The sequence below is a fragment of the Barbus barbus genome (assembly GCF_936440315.1).
Source record: "Barbus barbus genome assembly, chromosome: 26".
NCBI lineage: Eukaryota > Metazoa > Chordata > Actinopteri > Cypriniformes > Cyprinidae > Barbus > Barbus barbus.
In genome coordinates this window covers 28,803,180-28,823,270 of record NC_136754.1, presented here as the reverse complement: position 1 = coordinate 28,823,270, position 20,091 = coordinate 28,803,180, and the positions used below count along the sequence as shown (strand labels likewise).

At 42.1% G+C, this 20,091-nt stretch overlaps 1 protein-coding gene across 1 annotated transcript in view; it reads right to left on the bottom strand.

The window, feature by feature from the left end:
- Positions 1 to 53: 53 nt before the first annotated feature.
- LOC306846541 (parathyroid hormone/parathyroid hormone-related peptide receptor-like) overlaps positions 54 to 20,091 on the bottom strand; it is a 126,859-nt gene continuing 106,821 nt past the window's right edge. The window contains exons 6-13 of the mRNA XM_079379987.1: positions 15,996 to 16,182; positions 10,068 to 10,221; positions 9,267 to 9,327; positions 8,960 to 9,026; positions 8,603 to 8,697; positions 7,977 to 8,118; positions 7,827 to 7,868; positions 54 to 2,211 (exon numbers count right to left, since the gene is read on the bottom strand). Coding sequence (XP_079236113.1) covers positions 1,858 to 2,211; positions 7,827 to 7,868; positions 7,977 to 8,118; positions 8,603 to 8,697; positions 8,960 to 9,026; positions 9,267 to 9,327; positions 10,068 to 10,221; positions 15,996 to 16,182 — 1,102 coding nt within the window. The 3' untranslated portion in view covers positions 54 to 1,857. The remainder of the gene's footprint in view (positions 2,212 to 7,826; positions 7,869 to 7,976; positions 8,119 to 8,602; positions 8,698 to 8,959; positions 9,027 to 9,266; positions 9,328 to 10,067; positions 10,222 to 15,995; positions 16,183 to 20,091) is intronic.

Genomic DNA, 20,091 nt, shown 5'->3' with positions numbered 1-20,091 from the left:
ATTTTCATTAGCCATTTTTTATATTTTTGTAAGAAAATTTATAAAGCACATTTACAGCAAATTTATTTTATTGTAAATTGTAAATATTGACAATAAATGATTCTCTGTTAATTATACATTTTCATTTATTATTCACATGATACACATGATCAGCACTAAAATACACAACACCGGTGTACATAGAAAAGTTCGTTTGCATTTATGTAACATAACATATAAACATCAACAACAACAAAAAAACTTTCCTTTTTAAAAATATTTTAAAGGAGGCCCACTGCAGAAAGAAAGCAAAGAAGGTTTTTCAGAATATTCATTTTTGGTCAAAAACACTTCTATACTGAGGACATGAAGAATGACGGGATGTAATAAAAATATGTAATAAAACATGAGTAAAGCAGAGATATTCAAAGCAGTAAAATAAGATCAATTTCTCGACTGATTGATCTGTAATGAATCCTCAATATTGAACAGAACTGCACATCCATCATTCAAGCAGTTATTTTCAAATCAATCCCTGTTAATATCTAAAACAAACAGTCTCAAATGTTATTGAGTACCAAGGCATAAAAAGTGCAAAAATAGATGACATTTTATAAATAATACAACTGAAAATACATATACAGATTACATTTAATGGTAAAAACATGATTGGAATGTCCTCAAATTCAAACGGTTGTTATGTAAAGAAAAGCAGAATGCATATGTATATATTTTGTTAAAGTTTATTTTGTCGAGTAATGGTTTGAATTTAGCTAACACGAATTGCTTGAAATATGAAATATGAAAAACCATCTGAATTTAGGCTTTTTTTCAGCATCTGTACTGCTGTATACTGAACTGCCAACATATAAAATCATGGATTACAGTCTTTCCATATCAGTATTACATTCTAAAACAAAGCAGAGGAACATTTAGCTCATAACTGTGTGGACACGTGTAAACACAATATTGACATATATACATGGAGTAACAAAAAGCAGCATTATATTATACATAACAGACCATGAGCCTCTAAACCTACAATACTGACTTCAGTTTGTTCTTCCTTATGGCTGTAAAAAAATTAGATTCAGCTTCTCATATACAGTAATACATGACACATTATGATGAAATGATTGTATGGGGGGCAGACCGATTTTCCACTTTGAATGATAAAAATGGCAGCAGTTAACAGTATTATAATCTATGCTAAATTGCAATGGTTAAGGCAGCCAAAAATGACCCTGAAAATGAAAAATGCAGACAGAATTTCTCTTTTATGCTTTGTATGTGTTGATCCTAATAACAAAATTATTTGACGTTTCACCACTGGCAACAATCACTTCATCATCACTGGCAATAATGCAAGCTTGTACTGTATAAATCTACACAGATTCAGAGGGAATTCACTCATGAAGAAAAAAGACAGTCTGGCAAGATTTGGCAAATCTACTGATTAAACACATTGATAAACGAGACACAACCGCTCAAGGCTTATAAAGACATATAAATAGCACGTTCTACTAACAAAAACCTGCTATCATAACACAAAGAGTGTCCCTACTGGCAGCTGCATCTGTAAATAATATTAGTGCTGATCAAAAATATTTGATATATGTGTTTTATGTTCACAATGCGTTCACCACAAAATCTGTTCTCATCCTCCGAATACTGCTGAAGATGGCCTGGTGTCTGTAGTAGCTTCCAGTCTTGCAAGAACATTGTGGCTCATTTAACAGACACGGATCATATCTGGTCCATTAGGTCCAACTGTACATCTGAGATGGTCCCACAACCCAAATTGTGAGGAAATCCTGAGAAACAAAGGACTTTCTAATCCTTCCAAATTTTTCATCGTCTTTATTAAGGTTTGTGTAGTCACATGACTGTTTCTCTTTCCTCCTCCACAACCGGGATGGTTTTTTCCGCCTGGAAGTTCTTCGAAGGTTCTTCCTCTTGTATATGGAGCTCCTGTCCCGAGGACGGGATTGAGTTCTCAGAGACCGAGCCGTTCTTCACGTATCCCGGGAGGTTCTGGTGGCCGTTGAGGGAGACAGGCCCCAGGCGGGTGTTGAGGTGCAGGGCCAGAGGGCCCCGTGCGGTCACGTTAGTGACGCTGGTGTGAGACACCATGGGTCCATAGCTATACGTGTTACTGCCACTCCGGGCTTTTCTCTTGAAGTCCAGAGCGAGCGTCCTCCGACTCCATGACTTCTTGATTTCTGCTTGGACCTAAAGAGTGATAAGAATGAGAATAAATGTGAATAAAACAAGCAGATGGGAAGTAACTGATTACATGTAATCTGGATTATGTCATCAGAATCTAAAAATGACATACTTGTAGATTACATTTTGAAATACTCATAATCCGATTACAGTTGCTTTTGTATTGATTACATATTCACACAATATAAATAAATTATTTATAATTTATTGATTCTTCCTAATTCTTATTTTTCACATTTTAAATGTTCCTTTCTAAAATAGCCTACTGCTTATATGCATTCAGAAAATCTGTCAGTTGTGTGGACATTCAAGCAAAGACCAGTCGCTAGTCAGGTGGCTCCGGCATTTGACCACTGGATTAACAAAAATCTGTGTTTTCTCAACATTTCAGCACTGCAACAACTACTGATTATCATATTAATGGTTTCTGAATGATCAATTATCAATTAGTGTGTTATTTAACCATGTATTACTATGCCTTTTGAAGATTTTTGTCTTTCAAACACATTAAAATGCACATATTTACATGATTTCTTTTTGATTTCAAGATTCTATTAAGTTAATAATCAAATAATAATAATAATAATAATAATAATACATTTTATTTGAAAGCGCCTTTCAGGACACCCAAGGACACTGTACAAATCAACGAACAAAATACACTTAAAACGTCAGAGCAGGTAACCGTTAAAACAAGGTGCAACATGACAAGGTAAGTACATGACTAATCGATGTAAGACAAACGAAACAGATAAGTCTTGAGTCTAGATTTGAACAACGGAAGAGAGTCTATGGCACGGAGATCTGGGGGGAGGGAATTCCAGAGCTGGGGAGCAGCGCAACCAAATGCTCTGCGGCCCATGGTCACAAGTTTAACGGGTGGAACAGAAAGCTGAAGAGTAGAGGAAGAACGAAGAGTGCGAGCTGGAATAACAATATGAAGAAGATCCGAGATATAAGAAGGGGCCAGACTATGAAGTGCTTTAAATGTAATGAGGAGTATTTTAAAGTTAATTCTTTGTTTTATGGGGAGCCAGTGGAGTTGTTGTAAAGTAGAAGTGATATGGAAAAAGTTCGGAGTCTGAGTTATGATCCGTGCTGCAGAGTTTTGAAGGAGCTGCAGTTTCTGGAGGGATTTATTAGGAAGACCATAGAGAAGCGAATTGCAATAATCAATCCGGGAGGTGACGAGGGAGTGCACGAGGATAGCAGTGGTGTGGGGGGTGAGTGAAGGACGAAGACGAGAGATAATACTTGTTCACGGTTCACTGACGATTGGTTAATTTTCACATGACATGGAGGTAAGCAAATAATTTAATATTTTTTTGTAAGTGTAATATTTTAATAGTTATTTTTAAAATATTTTTTTAAAATGTAAAATTTTTATAATTGAATTATATCAATATGGTACAACATTATCCTATTAAAATCAATGTAACAAGCAAACTGAGTAAAAAATAATGTAAAAGTAATCTGATTATATTACCTAAAATGTGTTAAATAATGGATTACAAGACTAACGTCTCAGTTACGTATGAAACCCTTGTTCTCTGAAGGAGGGAACGGAAACGTCACGTCAGTAACCGACGAATGGGCATCTCACTTTGACCAGTAACCCGGCCGCTCAGCGGTGGTACAGCAGCTGTGGTGATGGGACGTGACATCTCTGTTCCCTCCTTTAGGGAACAAGGGATACATACGTAACCGAGACATTCCCTTTCAGTCGGTCACTCCGAGTCAGGTTGGTGACCGACGAATTGGGATCTCTACAAAAGCACCATGGATGCTGCCCCTTCCAGTGTCTTGTGCGAGCCTCCTGCGTCCCTTTTTAGTGTAGGCTCACAACAAGAAGCCCAGTCACTTTTTGTCGTAGCCCTACCCACTCAGTGAGATTGGATAACACTTGTAACAGGAACGCTGCGGAAGCCCCATCCTTCCCGAAGGAGGTTTCGGAAGCACTTACACATATGGACAACCGTTTAGGTGCATATGGAATATTTAGAAGTGATTGTAACCCTCTTGGGAAATGGCAGAGAAGTCTGCCGGGGAAACACAGTCTCTGAGCTATACCGTGGAATTTACATATATGGGATCCATGGCACCCAGCCCTCTACCGGCTCCCATGGATTCATCGAGTGAGAGTCTGGCGCCAGACGCTCCGCCACATCTGGCTACCGAGGGTGATGGAGGAGCTCAACAGGGTCTACAGTACGGACACTCTGGAGCAGTTTTAGTTGGCCGACACTAACCGGGGCATCTCTAGGGGCACTCTTGCCCAGAGAAATGCAAGGTTTGATCACAGGGTTAAGGTTTGGTGGCAGGCCAGTGTAACTTGGGCCCAGTGAGTGCCGCGCTGCCATGCCCACCTTGGGACTCAGCCATAAAACCAGTGCTGAAGTGGTCTCATATGAAGCAGCCCCAGCGGTGTAACTGCCGCTGCAGCTGCCATATGCCACAAGAGCCTCTGAAATTGTTTTAGTGGGACCGCTGTCCTGCCCATGAATGAATTCAAGCAGTTCAGCACCGACTGCACATGTTCCATTGCGAGGCATGCTGTCTGTTTGACCGAATCCAACTCCATACCGAGAAAAGAGATCCTCTGCGTTGGGGATAGTTTGCTCTTTTCCCAGTTAACCCAAAGACCCAACTCAATGAGGTGGCGGACCACCAGGTCCCTGTGCTCGCACAAATGATCCCGAGACTGTGCTGGTATAAGCCAATCATCAAGATAGTTGAGGATGCGAACACCTTGCTCTCTGAGGGGAACAAGAGCCCCCTCTGCAACTTTCATGAAGACACGGGGGACAGGGACAGCCCGAAGGGACAGGGACGTCCTTCGAACTCCGCAGAAATGGTCTGTGGCACGGAAGGATCGACACATGAAAGTATGTGTCCTTCAGGTTAATAGCTGCAAACCAATCTCGGGGACGATGCACCCGAAGATGCATTTCTGCGTTAATATCTTGAACGGTAACCGGTGAAGTGCCCGGATCAAGACACGCAGTTCCAAGATTGGTCGTAATCCATTGCCTTTCTTGAGTACAATGAAGTAGGGGCTGTAAAACCCTGTCATCATATCGGCTGGAAGGACTGGCTCTATATCGCGTCCTTCGCCAGTATGACTGCTAACTCCGCAAGCAAGACAGGAACATTGTCCGCCTTCACTGATGTGAAGCGGATGCTGCTGATCTTGGGGGGATGCTGGGTGAATTGAATCGTATAGCCGAGGCTGATGGTCTGCAGAAGACAGCTAGACGGGCTAGCCAGGCACCCAGATACCGTACAATAGGGATCAGCGAACCACCGCCATACCGGCAGTGGGGCAGTAAGGTGGAACGCAGGGCCCCATCTTGGGACGGGCGGGGCAGACTGCCTACGTCCGGCTCCACGGCACTGCTTGGCTGGAGGCTGCTGCAGATGCGGTGCGGCAGGGGGGAGGGGTGTATGCAGGGGGCCGCCCTCGGCAATGAGCAGTGGACATCGCACGACCCAGAGAACTTGCGGTGACCTTCATCGCTCGGAGTGCGAGATTAGTTGCGGTGTGGGCTCTTTCAGAACTTCCGGACTCTTTCAGGTCCCTCGGTGCTTTAGCCTGAAGAAAGTGCAGTAATAACAGATGTGTTTAGCAGAATCAACAGATCACTTCCAGAGTGAAGGCCAAAGAAAGACCTGGCATAATTTAACCTTAGTGAGGCAAATGTTTAGCGACAAAATTAACCCATGCTGAGATTGATAGATGGCAAAAGTATACAAATATACACCAAAGGAAGCAAGCCTTTTTACTACATAAATCTACACAAGTTGCGCTTAATGCCATATCTAATGGTGTGTTGAAATATTTAATATGAAAATAAACGTAGCCTAATTTGGTTACAGGCCTATGTCTTTTTTTCTTATTTAAGAAAGCCTGTCCTGCTACTCCGAGAAGATTATCTACCCGCAATGAGAACATGACTCATCCACGAACGCCACCACAGCGTGTTTAATGCCCGGGCACGTGAGCGATCGTGACCATCACCCGGCACCAGGTAAAGACTGCATCCAGAAACGCACAGGTGGTACGTTGTCTATAGCAAGACACAACGTTGTCTTTAAAAAGATGCACTCGTGAATGCTCCTTTAGGTGCTGAAGTGCACAACCCACTCGACACAGGAACGACCACCACTGAAGCGCCGTCCGCCAGCACGAAAGCTACCTTAGAGTGGGTTGAACTCGTCGTTCTCACACAAAGCTTGGCAGGAGCAGAACGATGATGTCGCTCGGCTCCGAAGCGAAAAGCTGGTATGCGTTGCCCCCGCTGCCTATTTATGCTCACGCTGTGATCAGCGGCAGCTGGATGCAATCATCACATGCCAATGTGCATTGGCTCGTTTAGTTTACACTCAAAGTAGACTGGTCTCTCGAAGCGAGATCCCAATTCGTCGGTCACCGATGTGACTCATAGTGACCGACTGAAAGGGAACTACAATTTTTGTCATGTAATTCGGAATCAGTAACAAACTACAATTTGTGAGTAATCTACCCATTGCTTAAAACAAGTTGTTACACCTTTTTTAAATTCTTCTATAAATACCTGCAAATAATAATGAAAGGCAGACCCAGTGTTTTCTCAAAGGTTCATATTCTGGTCAAGCCTAGTGATTTTTCTTCTGGAAATAGGAGATACACATTCTTGCCGTTTTTAAGATACACATTTACTGCTTCTTCACAGTCACTTAAATTAACTCATTAATGTTCCTGACAAAAGCACACTAGAGTACGATGAACTGCAATATGTTTATGGACAAAACAACAGGATTCAGCCACAGGTAATCACAGATTTTGCTTTTACAAAACAGCAGTATGTACTTAAATAAGGGGAAAAAAGAGTGCCTAAAAATCTCTTGTGTGCCATTGATCAAACAAATGCACCCAATAAATAAATATAGCTATTAAGAACAATGCACTTAAATCACCAGTGAATGCACTGTGAGCCAGAAAAAGAAAACAAAAAAGGTAATTTTTACTATTCAGTGAAGAAAATTTAGTTTAGGTTTAGTTGGGAAAGTGCATGATATTATAGGGTCAAATTTTGAATGATTACTTTATTTAATGTATCAGTAACAATGCAATATAGTTACATATAAATTAACACATTAGTTAACATGAACTAAGAATAATTTTACTATTTTTAATACTTTATAATACTTTAGTTATGTAAATGTCTACACATATCAATTCATTTTAATATTAAAATAGCGATGTAGGATCATTAAGAAAGAAATAACATGATCTAACAAATATTTCAGTTATGTTTAGGATTGGGGGTTGTGAATATAACAATTAAATAAAATGATTAAAGCAGTAAATTGTTTCTGAAAATTAATAATGCAAATTGAGAATTTAATAGTAAGTGCTATAAAATTGTATAAAGTGCTATTACTAGCAAAAAGCTAGAGTCCTAGGACTGTGGTCCTGTAACTGAAGTCTGCAGTATTGCAGGTTCATGCTATTTAAAAAATCCCCACCACTAAAACACATACTAACCTGGTAGCCTGTCTAGAATGTACCGACATAAGCGAAGTGATACACACAGTGAAAATAATTAATTATAAACAATTATATAAAAGTCCATTCTTACCTCCCCATTGCAGAAGCAATATATAATTGCAACGAAGAATCCCTAGAAAATAGAGCATGAATTTAAAATATAATTATACAAGTAATAGTAAAATATTTTGGTGTCTTTGTACAATATTAATTGTCTATTTGTTTTTTTTTTAAATATTACCTGGAATGAGTTAAAGAGCATTTCATAATGCATCTGGATTTGCCATGGCACCGCATACACTTCTGTATAGGGCATTGCCATGAACACAATATAGTGAACCCCAAACAACGGCATGAGGACCAGCGTCGATTTTAACAGCTTTCTGTGGCATAAAGAAAAAGAGAACAAAAAGATTAATAACCAAAGTATATGTTGGGGTCAGTAGGATTTTTGTTTTCAAGTAATTGACCTTTTATTCAGTAAAGATCACTAAATTGATCAAAAATATCCGTAAAGGCATTATAATGCTACAAAGGATTTCTATTTCAAATACAGGCTATTCTTCACAGAATCTTGTGGGGAAAAAAAGTTATGGTTTCCACTTCAGCAAATTAGAATGATTTCTTAAGGGCCATTTAACACTTAAGATTTAACACTTAACACTACTTTATATATATATATTATATATATTTTTTAATATATTAAAATAGAAATCAGTTATTTTAAATATTAATATTATTACTATATACTGTATTGTTGATCAAATAAATGCAGCCATAGTGGACATAAGAATCTTCTTTCAAAAACATAAAAAATCTCAAATGGTAGTGTATATTTCAGATGTTGAAATGTTAAAAAAATCTTACCTATACTGTTGTCTGGTGTCACATCTTCCTGCATTTGTTTCTCTAAGTTTTGTTGCCAAGACTCGAATTATATTCAGGAACAACAAAAAATTTACCTTTTGGGGGGAGAAGTACATACACTAATTTAACAGATCATAATTTAACAGACAGATGAAATAACTGCATTCACATTAAAGGAACTACAAATAAATTGAAAATTGGCAAACAAATAAATATTATATTTGCAATTTACTTGAGACACACGTCAAATTTGTACACAGTTGACTCGGCTTACACTTCTCATGATTTTAAAATCTAAAAATATTTATCAAAATAATTATGACTACTTCTGAATTTATTTTATTTATGGAAACTTACAACAATTGCTGTCAGAATAGGGATCTGCACTATCCATTTCAGGTTTCCTGCACTTAAATCCCAGCACCTGTAGATCATAAACCAGATCAGTCACTTTTAGAAGGCTCAATCCAGACATCCTATTAATATTTAATAAACAGTATACTGTGTTTTATTTCTAGAGTATTTTGCAAAAGTCCTGAGCATGCATACATTATTTACCACATAGAGAATATTTTATTTGTTCCACAAGCTGAATTAATATTGCATTCCTGTCTAAATGTACACATGTTAATATTGGCAAAAGATTTCAAACACTAACACCTACTCAGTGTCAGCGAGAGTGGCTCTCATACTGGCCCAGATGGTCACAAACATCGCAGGAACACCTGTTTAATGAAACTTGTTTAGTGAAACACTTAGTGACCTTCACTTTCAAATTGCTACATACAGAAGAACCCTCAGGGATTTTTTTTTTTTCTGTATGATTTCCAGTAATTATTGCAAGTAAATAAAGTAATAAATAATTGTATTATTTGTTCTTGTGTTCTAATTAATAATAATAATAATAATACATTCAAATATTTTATTTTATTTCATTTCATTGTATTGTTGAGTTGGTGGTGGTGATAATGCTATCAAACCATATACAGTAGTACTGGACCAGCAGAAAAAAGTTTATAGTTGAGCCTTGGCTCTGCAACACTAGTAACATCTGCAACATTTAGCAACAGAGAAGTGGCTTAGCTCCACAGCATCCACATTGTATGCGCTGTGCATGTTCAACTTTTCTGCACAGTGTGTACAATGCAGGAGCCGTGGAGTCCAAAGTATATCCAGACACATTTGCTGCTGTCTCCAAAATATATAGCACATGCCACTGTGCTGCACTGGAAACAATTAGCAATACCTCAAAGTAACTGTTGCTGTTCTTCCAGAGTAAAATCTGCTTGATACACAAATTAATAGCACAATTGATAGCCTATTTCAAATTAACTGGAGAAGATGTTCGAAGAAAGCATTAATGAAATTGTTTGTATGATTTGGTGTCTATAGCCAGAAGCCAAATAATTATGCCCTACTGTTGTGTATTGGAAATTAGTTTACATGAAGAAGATTGTTTACTCACCCCAGCCAATCAGAGTAAAGCCCCAAAGGAACTTCCTGTCTGAGAAGAAGGTCATGAAGATAAGGCTGTGCAGGTACAGGCCTTCCACCAGAATCCAGTAATAATTAGTCGCCAAGAAGTACAAGAAGAGAGTGACAGCCACCTTACAGCCAATCTTGAAGGGTAAAGAAAAATCGATTCAGCACATATTGATTAGAGGCATGTGTGCCTATTTCACCTTAATTTGGTTTTGAGATACAAGCTACGTGTAACTTGACTCACCCTCAAAAATCTAAATGTATAGTTAAAAGAGAAGGACAATTTAAAATAAGTTTCTAAATATAATGTGAGTGGTTGCCTCTGTGCCTTGAGATGAGGAAACGAGATGTGGCATCATTAGCTAGTGCTATGGGAAACTACCTTTCTCCAAAAATACTGCTGGCCAATCACACCAGTGTCTTGGATTGGCCAATGGCGTTCAAGTGCGCCAAATGGAAGCGGCTCTCACCCTATATAAAGCTGTGCCAAATCCTCAGAAATGACTGAGGAATAACTGGCAGCTCTACTGATAGTTAAAGTACAATAGCAGCCATTGAACTCTCTGGGAACTGAAGTTACGAGAGTAACCACAGACATTCCCTTTTGAATTTGGTTCATTGCATCGCTAGCTGATCATTTGGGGAACAGTGTCCAATCATGCTGCATTACCAGCATAGAACTGACCCACAGAGTGGTGTCTTTGGAGGAATATTTTACACTAAACACTTGTACATATAAACACAATATGTACAAGTATATATAAACATATAAGCAGCAGTTAAAGGCAGGGTAGGTGATTTGGTTCAAAAACATTTTTTGTTATGCTGGTTGAAAGTCTCTTCACATCTCAATAGCACTCATTAAGTTAAGTGGTCTAAATGTATTTATATGTATTTATATCATCTGTGGAAGGCGTAGGACCCAAAAAACTTTGTCCAATCAAAATGTTCGGCCCAAACATTATGATAGGCTGTCCTGCCTGCCTGTCAAATATGTATTTGCATACTTCTGCGCACCCTGTTTACGCAGACATGATATGTCATCAGTGTGTTCAAGTGAGAATGAAAGGCGCTATAGCACTTTGTACTATAATGTTTTCTCAGCAGTGAATGAGACATGAGGTAATCTGACAGCATTGTATTCAATCCTGCACCAACGCTGTCTCTCACTGTGATTCAGGTTAGTCTCTGCTCTGACAGACTGCGTTCATGTGTTTTGGAGGAGGCGTGGCTTTGCAGGGAAGGTGGGGAACTTGCTTTCAACGCTAACTTGCTATCGCTAGCCTTTCCGAAATCGCCTACCCTACCTTTAAAAGATTACTTCACTCCAGAACTCAAATTTCCTGATAATTTACTCACCCCCATGTCATCCAAGTTGTTCATGTCTTTCTTATTTCTTTAGTTGAAAAGAAATTAAGGTTTTTGAGGATAACAATTCAGTAGTTTTCTCGATAAAGGCGATGGGGATCAATGGGTTGAAGGTCCAAATTGCAGGTTCAATGCAGTTTCAAGGGCTCTACACGAATCCAGCCAAGGAATAAAGGTTTTATCTAGCAAAGCAATTGGTCATTTAAAGAAAAAAGTCCATACTTTTTAACCACAAATGCTTGTCTTGCACTAGCTCTGCAATGTGCGTCCATGACCCATTACTTAGTCACGTTGGAAAGGTCATGTGTGACGCAGGCGGAAGTCCGGACCCAGTGTTTACAAGTGTGGAGAAGTAGGAGAAGTTTTAACAATGTTTTGCCGATGAATCCTGGACTCCTGCTCAAAATGATAAATTAATAAATATATTGACAGCTACAAAAAAAAAAACCCCAAAAAAACAACAACAATAAGCCCTCAAAGCTGTTGTCGTTCCATCCTGACGTGTGTGTGTGTGTATATGTATGTGAGGGAGAGAGAGTTTGTTTGCCTCTCTTTCCAAATGAATCATTTTAGCTCCGTGGAACTTTGACCAATGAGAGGTTTATTCGCACGTGACTTGTATTAACAATTTTGGTCCGTTTAGAAACTTTGCCATGTCGCCAGAAGCGAACCGCACCAAGAATAAAAAGCAACATTGTAATAATTTTAAACCCTGTTTCGGAACAAAGCAATCGATCTACAGGTGTGAAAACACCCTAAATCTTTTGAAAGACAAAATATTTCTTCTGCTAGGAAAAATGTGACCTTTCCAGCATGATTACATAATGCCTGAAGTTTGTGATTAAAAAGTATATAATTTTTTTTTAGACAATGACTGATCGTTTCACTAAATTAGACCCTTATTCCTTGGCTGGAATCATGCAGAGCCCTTTGAAGCTGCATTGAAACTATAATTTGGACCTTCAGCCCATTTGCTACCACTGAAGTCCACTGTGCGGAGAAAAATCCTGGAATGTTTTCCTCAAAAGCCTTAATTTCTTTTTGACTGAAGAGAGAAAGACATAAACATCTTGGATGAGATGGGGGTTATCAGGAAATTTGAATTCTGGAGTGAACTAATCCTTGAAGTAGCCAGCCATTCATCATAATATGTTAGTATAAGCAGAATTACTGGCACAACTGAAGCTGCAAAGAAAGTGGCTTTGGATTAATAGTGCCGAATCATAGGCAAATGCTGCTGGGACACAGGACAGGGTCCTTGGCTGGGTCGCCTGGGTGAGGGTGTATGATGTTGAAAGACCTGAAACACTCAATGACCCCAAGATACATTACTGATGATGTGTCCCAGTGCATCTGCATGATGCACCTTTCACTATAGTGCTTATTAATATTATAAAAAGCAACATCAGATCACTAGTGCCCAAAAAGCACCACATAAGGCAATGAAAGTAGCCTTTCGTCTATGTGTTTGCACAATTTTGTCTCTCTTTGGGCCATCAACAGCCAATTGTTGAGGCAGTTCAGCATACAGATTTCACCCATTCCCTACTGGGAAAGTGCTGTAATAGGCCTCACGTAGGAAACCAAAATGTTGTGGTTCTCACACACGACACCAGATGAATGAGTTTTGGTCACACTTTAGTTAAGGTGAGGTTGTCAGATAACCTTTCCCCTCTTTACCTTGGGGCAACAGCGAAAGAATTTCACCTTAAAGTAATAATCAGAAAACCGTGACATGCAGTGTGAGTTTGAGTACGTGTAAGAGGAGAAATGCCCTTTTTGATGTTTTTATTGCACACGGACAATCCTGAGCATAACACATCAATCTACCTCTCCATTTTGAAATGAGGGGGGATGAGAAAATGCAAGCACTGAACGGGCTCATTTTAGAGCCGGCTCATGCAGAACATTGGCAAGAACAACTCCTCTTAGCACACCAGGTGAGAAGCCGAGTCCCTGTGGCTTTGGATAAGCTAGACAGCTGGCTCAGGCTCTTTTTGAGAGTATAGTCAGGTCAGGGGTCAAGCTGAGTTTCTTTGGTAGAAACCAAATAAACTTTTTTTTTTTTTGCTGCTGTGAATCTCTGTAAATCCTGCTATAGTCACTGATCACACTGAAAGGAGCATCTAAAAGCACAGCTTTCTTTCACGGCTTTCACAGTCTTTCAAATTTAGCCACAGATAGCAGTCAAAGAAAATAAGACTCTCCATTGTGTGGTTGTGGTCGATAGACTGCGTTGTCATCTTTGTCACTTGCAACACCAATGCTACGGGCTCGAGTCATTCTTGTCCATGTGTATTGTCATACCCCCAACAGACAGTGCCGTCCAGCATTGTAAAAGCAGGGCACAAATTCAATACAGCTTTTTATCAGCTCTTTATGCACCTCTAGGAAGAATGGAGCAGACCTCTGTGAGGTGGCTATGTGGTGGTGGCCCGACTGCAGAAACCATTCATCCAAACAGCTATGAACAGATTGAACCTGAAGAGACCACTCAAGGCCAAGCTTGTCGAAAGCTTTGCTCAGTAAATGCAGGATATTTTTGTGTCATCTACTCAAGCCCTCCAGTTCACTCTGACAATCTTTCCTTGTCAGGCTGCCAATTGACATGGCATCATCCTCATCCCCCAATCTGCCAAATGTGACCAAATCACGATCTCCCAAGCAGGGGTAGAGATCAGCTCAAATTAAAATAATGGGGTAGGATGCAAAACTGGGGGAGTGAGGAGCACAAAGAACCTGAGCTGACGTGAGCTCTTCACTTAAAGCCTCTTGCTTTACTTCATGGCTCCACTGCTCTTCCTCTGCAGTTCATGAGAACAGAAAAATGAAAGCAGTGGGACAACCTATGAAACTAGCTCATCTTCCATAACAAGAGCAAGCTTAGAGAGCAGCATCCTGAGAATCATTTCCCTCACAGTGAGGGCAGCCTGTCACATCAAATGCGGCTTCCACGTGGAATCTCCCAAAGGGAGAAAAGACAGCTCTCAAGCCAGATGACTGGAAGAAGGACCCTTACATTAGGGCCACTCACAGCTTGACATCTGAATCAATGAGTCCACAAGTGAATGTATCAGTACTCTTCTTCAATGGATCACAGAAAGATAATGACTGGATCACTGGAATGTTGTTTCCTGCAGAAGGTGTCAAGATATTCCAAGGCTTCTCGTCCACCAGTTGTCTGAATGAGAAAGATTCTGAGGATTTGGTGTTGGTGCCTTTTATATTCAAGATTCAAGAGAGCTTTATTGTTACACCAGCCATTTACAAGTATGAAGAGGGGATGAGATGCCATTACTCTAAGGCCCCAGGTTCAACATTTTCAATGGACACAACATTTTTGTGACAGTGACGTGACATATGGCCAAGTATGGTTACCCATACTCGGAATTTGTGCTCTGCATTTAACCCATCCAAAGTGCACACACACAGTAGTGAACACACACCCGGAGCAGTGGGCAGCCATTTATGCTGCGGCGCCCGGGGAGCAGTTGGGGGTTCGGTGCATTGCTCAAGGGCACCTCAGTCGTGGTATTGAAGGTGGAGAGAGCGTTCAACATTCACTCCCCCCACCGACAATTCCTGCCGGACTTGAGACCCGAACTCGCAACCTTTAGGTTATGAGTCCGACTCTCTAACCATTAGGCCACAACTTCCCCTAAATAGAGAGGTAGGCCACACTTTAGTTTGGGGACCAATTCTCACTATTAACAAATTATTAACTATGACGTTTGCCTCATTAAACTCCTCATTCGCTGCATTATTAATCGTTAGTAAGGTAGTTGTTAAGTTTATGTATTAGATAGGATTAAGGAATGTAAAATATGGTCCTGCAGAATAAGGCATTAATATGTGCTTTATAAGTACAAATAAACAGCAATATGCTAGTGATATGCTACTATAAGCAACTGGTTTATAGTGAGAATTGGTCGCTAAACTAAAATGTTACCAAATTAACATAAGTGAAATCAAATAGCAAGCCTATGATGTGCAATTAAAAATGACAGCATTAAAATATTTATTCAAATATTTGGCACACTCCAATGCCATTGGCCAGTGTGAGACACTGGTGGGATTCAATAGGGCATCAGTATTTTTGGAAAAAGGTGTCTCCCCCTAGCATCAGCTACTGACACAATGCAGTGTGAACCTCAATCGAAAGGGAACTGGGTTGCTGCTGGATGACTCTCTATTATATCATAGTCTCTTTATATCTCTTGGGACCCATATTCATGCCAAACGAGAATATCCATAATCTTTCCTGTTACTAGGTATTGAGCAACTACCATAGTTACTATAATAGTCCTAATTATAATGTTTAATTAAAAAGGAAGTTAATTACATAAAGCTTAATTGAAAACCTTGTTTCCTGGTTACATACATATGTGGAAATTACAGGAGGGTCTTAGTGGCAAGTCAACAACAAATGTCTTCAGAGGATAACGATGCTCCCAAACTACTACTACTATGGCAACAACACAATGTGAGTTTCCTCTGTTATGGGCTTCGTTGATAGATATGATGGTATGTGTGCTGCACTTACAAACTTGGTTTTGTTGGCAGGAGGGGCTTCTGTGATGGATTTGAGATCCTCCACAGTGATGCGCTCCATTTCCTGCAGAGCGGCACCAGAGTACAACACCACATCTTTCACAAATATACTAACGGCCCTCAACATGAACGATACAAACAGGTGCATGTGGATGTAGTTTCTGGTGCAGTGTAGCCGCCTGAAGAACAAAAGAGAAAAAAAAGAAATTAAGTCAAACAGGGGTTATTTTATAATCAGGAGTAAACATTGTGAGGTATCAAGGTACATGAAATCACAGACCAGAATTTTGCAGATTAGTACAGTACAATAGCATATACTTCGAGCTGTTTGTGTGTGTGTGTTTAGTTGCTCTCCATTGCCATTTCACAGAGGCTAGAAGAACAATACTGATCTTAATTAGAGCCAGATGAGTCTGCTGCTGACTGTAACACATTCTTTGGATTTAAAAGGTTCAGAAAGCACAAATGTTGAAAATGTAGGGCTCAAAAAGTAAGCTATAAAAACAAAATTGCAAGCATGTGTTTCCCAAATTCCCTTTGGGTTTGTTTATACTCTCTCAAACTAGTTTGACCGGAGCAAGTCTATTAAGTAAAAGACCCTCCAGATTTTTTGCAGTCCTCTGAAAGAAATGATCTCATGAAAATTCATAAGTATTTGTAAGTAATATTTACATTACAGCTGTTAACGTTAAAAAATCTACACCAAATTCCTTATATTACACTGTAAATATATTTGTGCAGGTAAATTATAGTTTGCTCTTCACCCACCTCTACCTAATGCTAACCACATAACAATAATGTAAAAAGTTATAATATAATGCACAGTTATAATGTAAATATGCACAGTGACAAATGTTTTAGTTATAATATACTATTGTTGTTACGGTCTGTGTGGTTGTAGATGAACGTCGAGCGGACGAAAAAGGAGTAAAGAAACAGGAATCCATTTAATTAGCTTCAACTCACTTACACCATTTATTAACATTAAGAACAGACAAAAACTAGGGGAGAACTCAGGTCTTTTAAAGCAAACGGAAACAAAGGAGCAAACAAGATAATTGATTAAACACAGGTGGACAGGATAAAGGATGATTAACTAATGATTGACAGGAGATACCAAGTGAAGGCAAAATAGAACTGAAATGAAAACCGACATGTGACAGATACGTTACAGTATCTCCCCCTCCCGGAAGGTGCGTCCCGCACCGTAACAGTAACATCGGGGAGGGGGGGGGCGGGCGTCCTGGAGGCTGGAGCAGGACCAGGATAGGACAGGGGAGCCTCCAGGACGGATCAGGAGCCTTGGGAGGCCATGGCAGGACTGGAGATTCGGGAGGCCATGGCGGATCAGGAGACACGGGAGGCCATGGCGGATCAGGAGGTTCGGGGAGCCATGGCGGATCAGGAGATTCGGGAGGCCATGGCGGATCTGGAGCCTTGGGAGGCCATGACAGGACTGGAGATTCGGGAGGCCATGGCGGATCTGGAGCCTTGGGGGGCCATGGCAGGACTGGAGATTCGGGAGGCCATGGCGGATCTGGAGCCTTGGGAGGCCATGGCAGGACTGGAGATTCGGGAGGCCATGGCGGATCAGGAGACACGGGAGGCCATGGCGGATCAGGAGGTTCGGGGAGCCATGGCGGATCAGGAGATTCGGGAGGCCATGGCGGATCTGGGTCCTCGGACGGCCATGGCGGATCTGGGTCCTTGGGCGACCATGGTGGATCGGGGTCCTCGGGCGGCCATGGCGGATCGGGGTCCTCGGGCGGCCCTGATGGATCTGGGTCCTTGGACGGCCATGGCGGATCTGGGTCCTCGGGCGGCCATGGTGGATCGGGGTCCTCGGGCAGCCATGGCGGATCGGGGTCCTCGGGAGGCCCTGATGGATCTGGGTCCTTGGACGACCATGGCGGATCGGGGTCCTCGGGCGGCCTTGGCGGATCTGGGTCATTTGTGGCCTTGGCGTTTGGCCTGGCCACACAGACTGGGACTATATGGCCCCCCCCCAAAATTTCTTTGGGAAAGTTCCCCTCTGGGGGCCACATTGGAGGAGAGGGCTCTAGAGGGCGCTCTGGAGGAGCGGGCACTAGAGGGCGCTCTGGAGGAGCGGGCACTAGGGGGCGCTCTGGAGGCGCGGAGCTGGACGGAACCAGCGGAGACGAAGGAGAGCTGGACGGGACCAGCGTAGATGCAGGAGGGCACTCTTGCAGCGCGGACTCCTGAGGGCGTTCTTGCAGCGCCGACACTTGAGGGCGCTCTTGCAGCGCAGACACTTGAGGGCGCACGGGAGGCGCGAAGCTGGATAGAACCAGCGGAGACGAAGGAGAGCTGGACGGGACCAGCGGAGACGCAGGAGGGCGCTCTTGTAGCGCGGACTCTTGAGGACGCTCTTGCAGCGCGGACTCTTGAGGGCGCTCTTGCAGCGCGGACACTTGAGGGCGCTCTTGTAGCGCGGACACTTGAGGGCGCTCTTGCAGCGCGGACATTAGAGGGCGCACGGGAGGCGCGGGGCTGGACGGGACCAGCGGGAACTCAGGTGGGCTGGACGGGACCAGCGGGAACTCGGGACGGCTGGACGGGACCAGCGGGAACTCGGGACGGCTGGACGGGACCAGCGGGAACTCGGGACGGCTGGACGGGACCAGCGGGAACTCGGGACGGCTGGACGGGACCAGCGGGAACTCGGGACGGCTGGACGGGACCAGCGGGAACTCGGGACGGCTGGACGGGACCAGCGGGAACTCGGGACGGCTGGACGGGACCAGCGGGAACTCGGGACGGCTGGACGGGACCAGCGGGAACTCAGGTGGGCACTTGCGAGGTGCAGGCACTAGAGGGCACTGGCGAGGAGCAGGCACTGGAGGGCACTGGCGAGGAGCAGGCACTGGAGGGCACTGGCGAGGAGCAGGCACTGGAGGGCACTGGCGAGGAGCAGGCACTGGAGTCCAAGACATTCCCTCATAAACTACCAGTATTCCCACCGGCACCTGAGCTTCCTCCTTCGGCGGCTCGGGAGGAGCCGAAGTAGGTGGCGGATCCATCTTCGCCGTGGACGGCGCAACGTTCATCGCCCTGTACGGCGGTTTCCTCTTCGCCGCGGGCGAAAACAAATTTGCCGCGGGCGGAATCCACCAACTCGTGGCGGACAGGGGAAGCGAGCTGTGGATCTCCGGAGCTCCTTTCCGGGGAACCAAAACTAACCGCCTCCTCTGCATGCTGTCGTTCACGGTAATGGTCTGTTCTTCTGTTACGGTCTGTGTGGTTGTAGATGAACGTCGAGCGGACGAAAAAGGAGTAAAGAAACAGGAATCCATTTAATTAGCTTCAACTCACTTACACCATTTATTAACATTAAGAACAGACAAAAACTAGGGGAGAACTCAGGTCTTTTAAAGCAAACGGAAACAAAGGAGCAAACAAGATAATTGATTAAACACAGGTGGACAGGATAAAGGATGATTAACTAATGATTGACAGGAGATACCAAGTGAAGGCAAAATAGAACTGAAATGAAAACCGACATGTGACAGATACGTTACAATTGTATGGATATTCCCAACTCAATTCAGTATTCAATAAACCTGAAAAGATTCATAAACATTTGTACATTGCTACAGTTGTTCACGTGTAAATATGTTTGCGTTTTAGATGCTGCCAACAAATCCATCCTGTATGTTTCAATGCTTACGCTAACATACAAAACTATACATGTGCTAGAGCCAAATGCATACTGTATGGTTATTCATGAGATCACATTAGCCATCGGAGCTAATGTCAAAGGGCACTTTTGTCTCAAAAGGATACAGTATTGACGTCAACTAAAAGACTACAGGCACCTAAATGTCTGCACTAAAATAACACAGATAGCAAACAAGATCAACTCATGGGAATCACTGATCAATTTGTGCTATTAGAGAACAATTTCAAAAATGGTTTCAGAACCTCCACTGGTCAGTAATAATTGTGGGTGTTTGCTTTGGTCCAATCACCACAGATTGTGTGTGATATTTTAAAGATAGCATGGAATTAAAATTAATTGTCAGTATTATTATGATTGTTGGTGTGATTTACTGAGTGGTTGCGAGTTG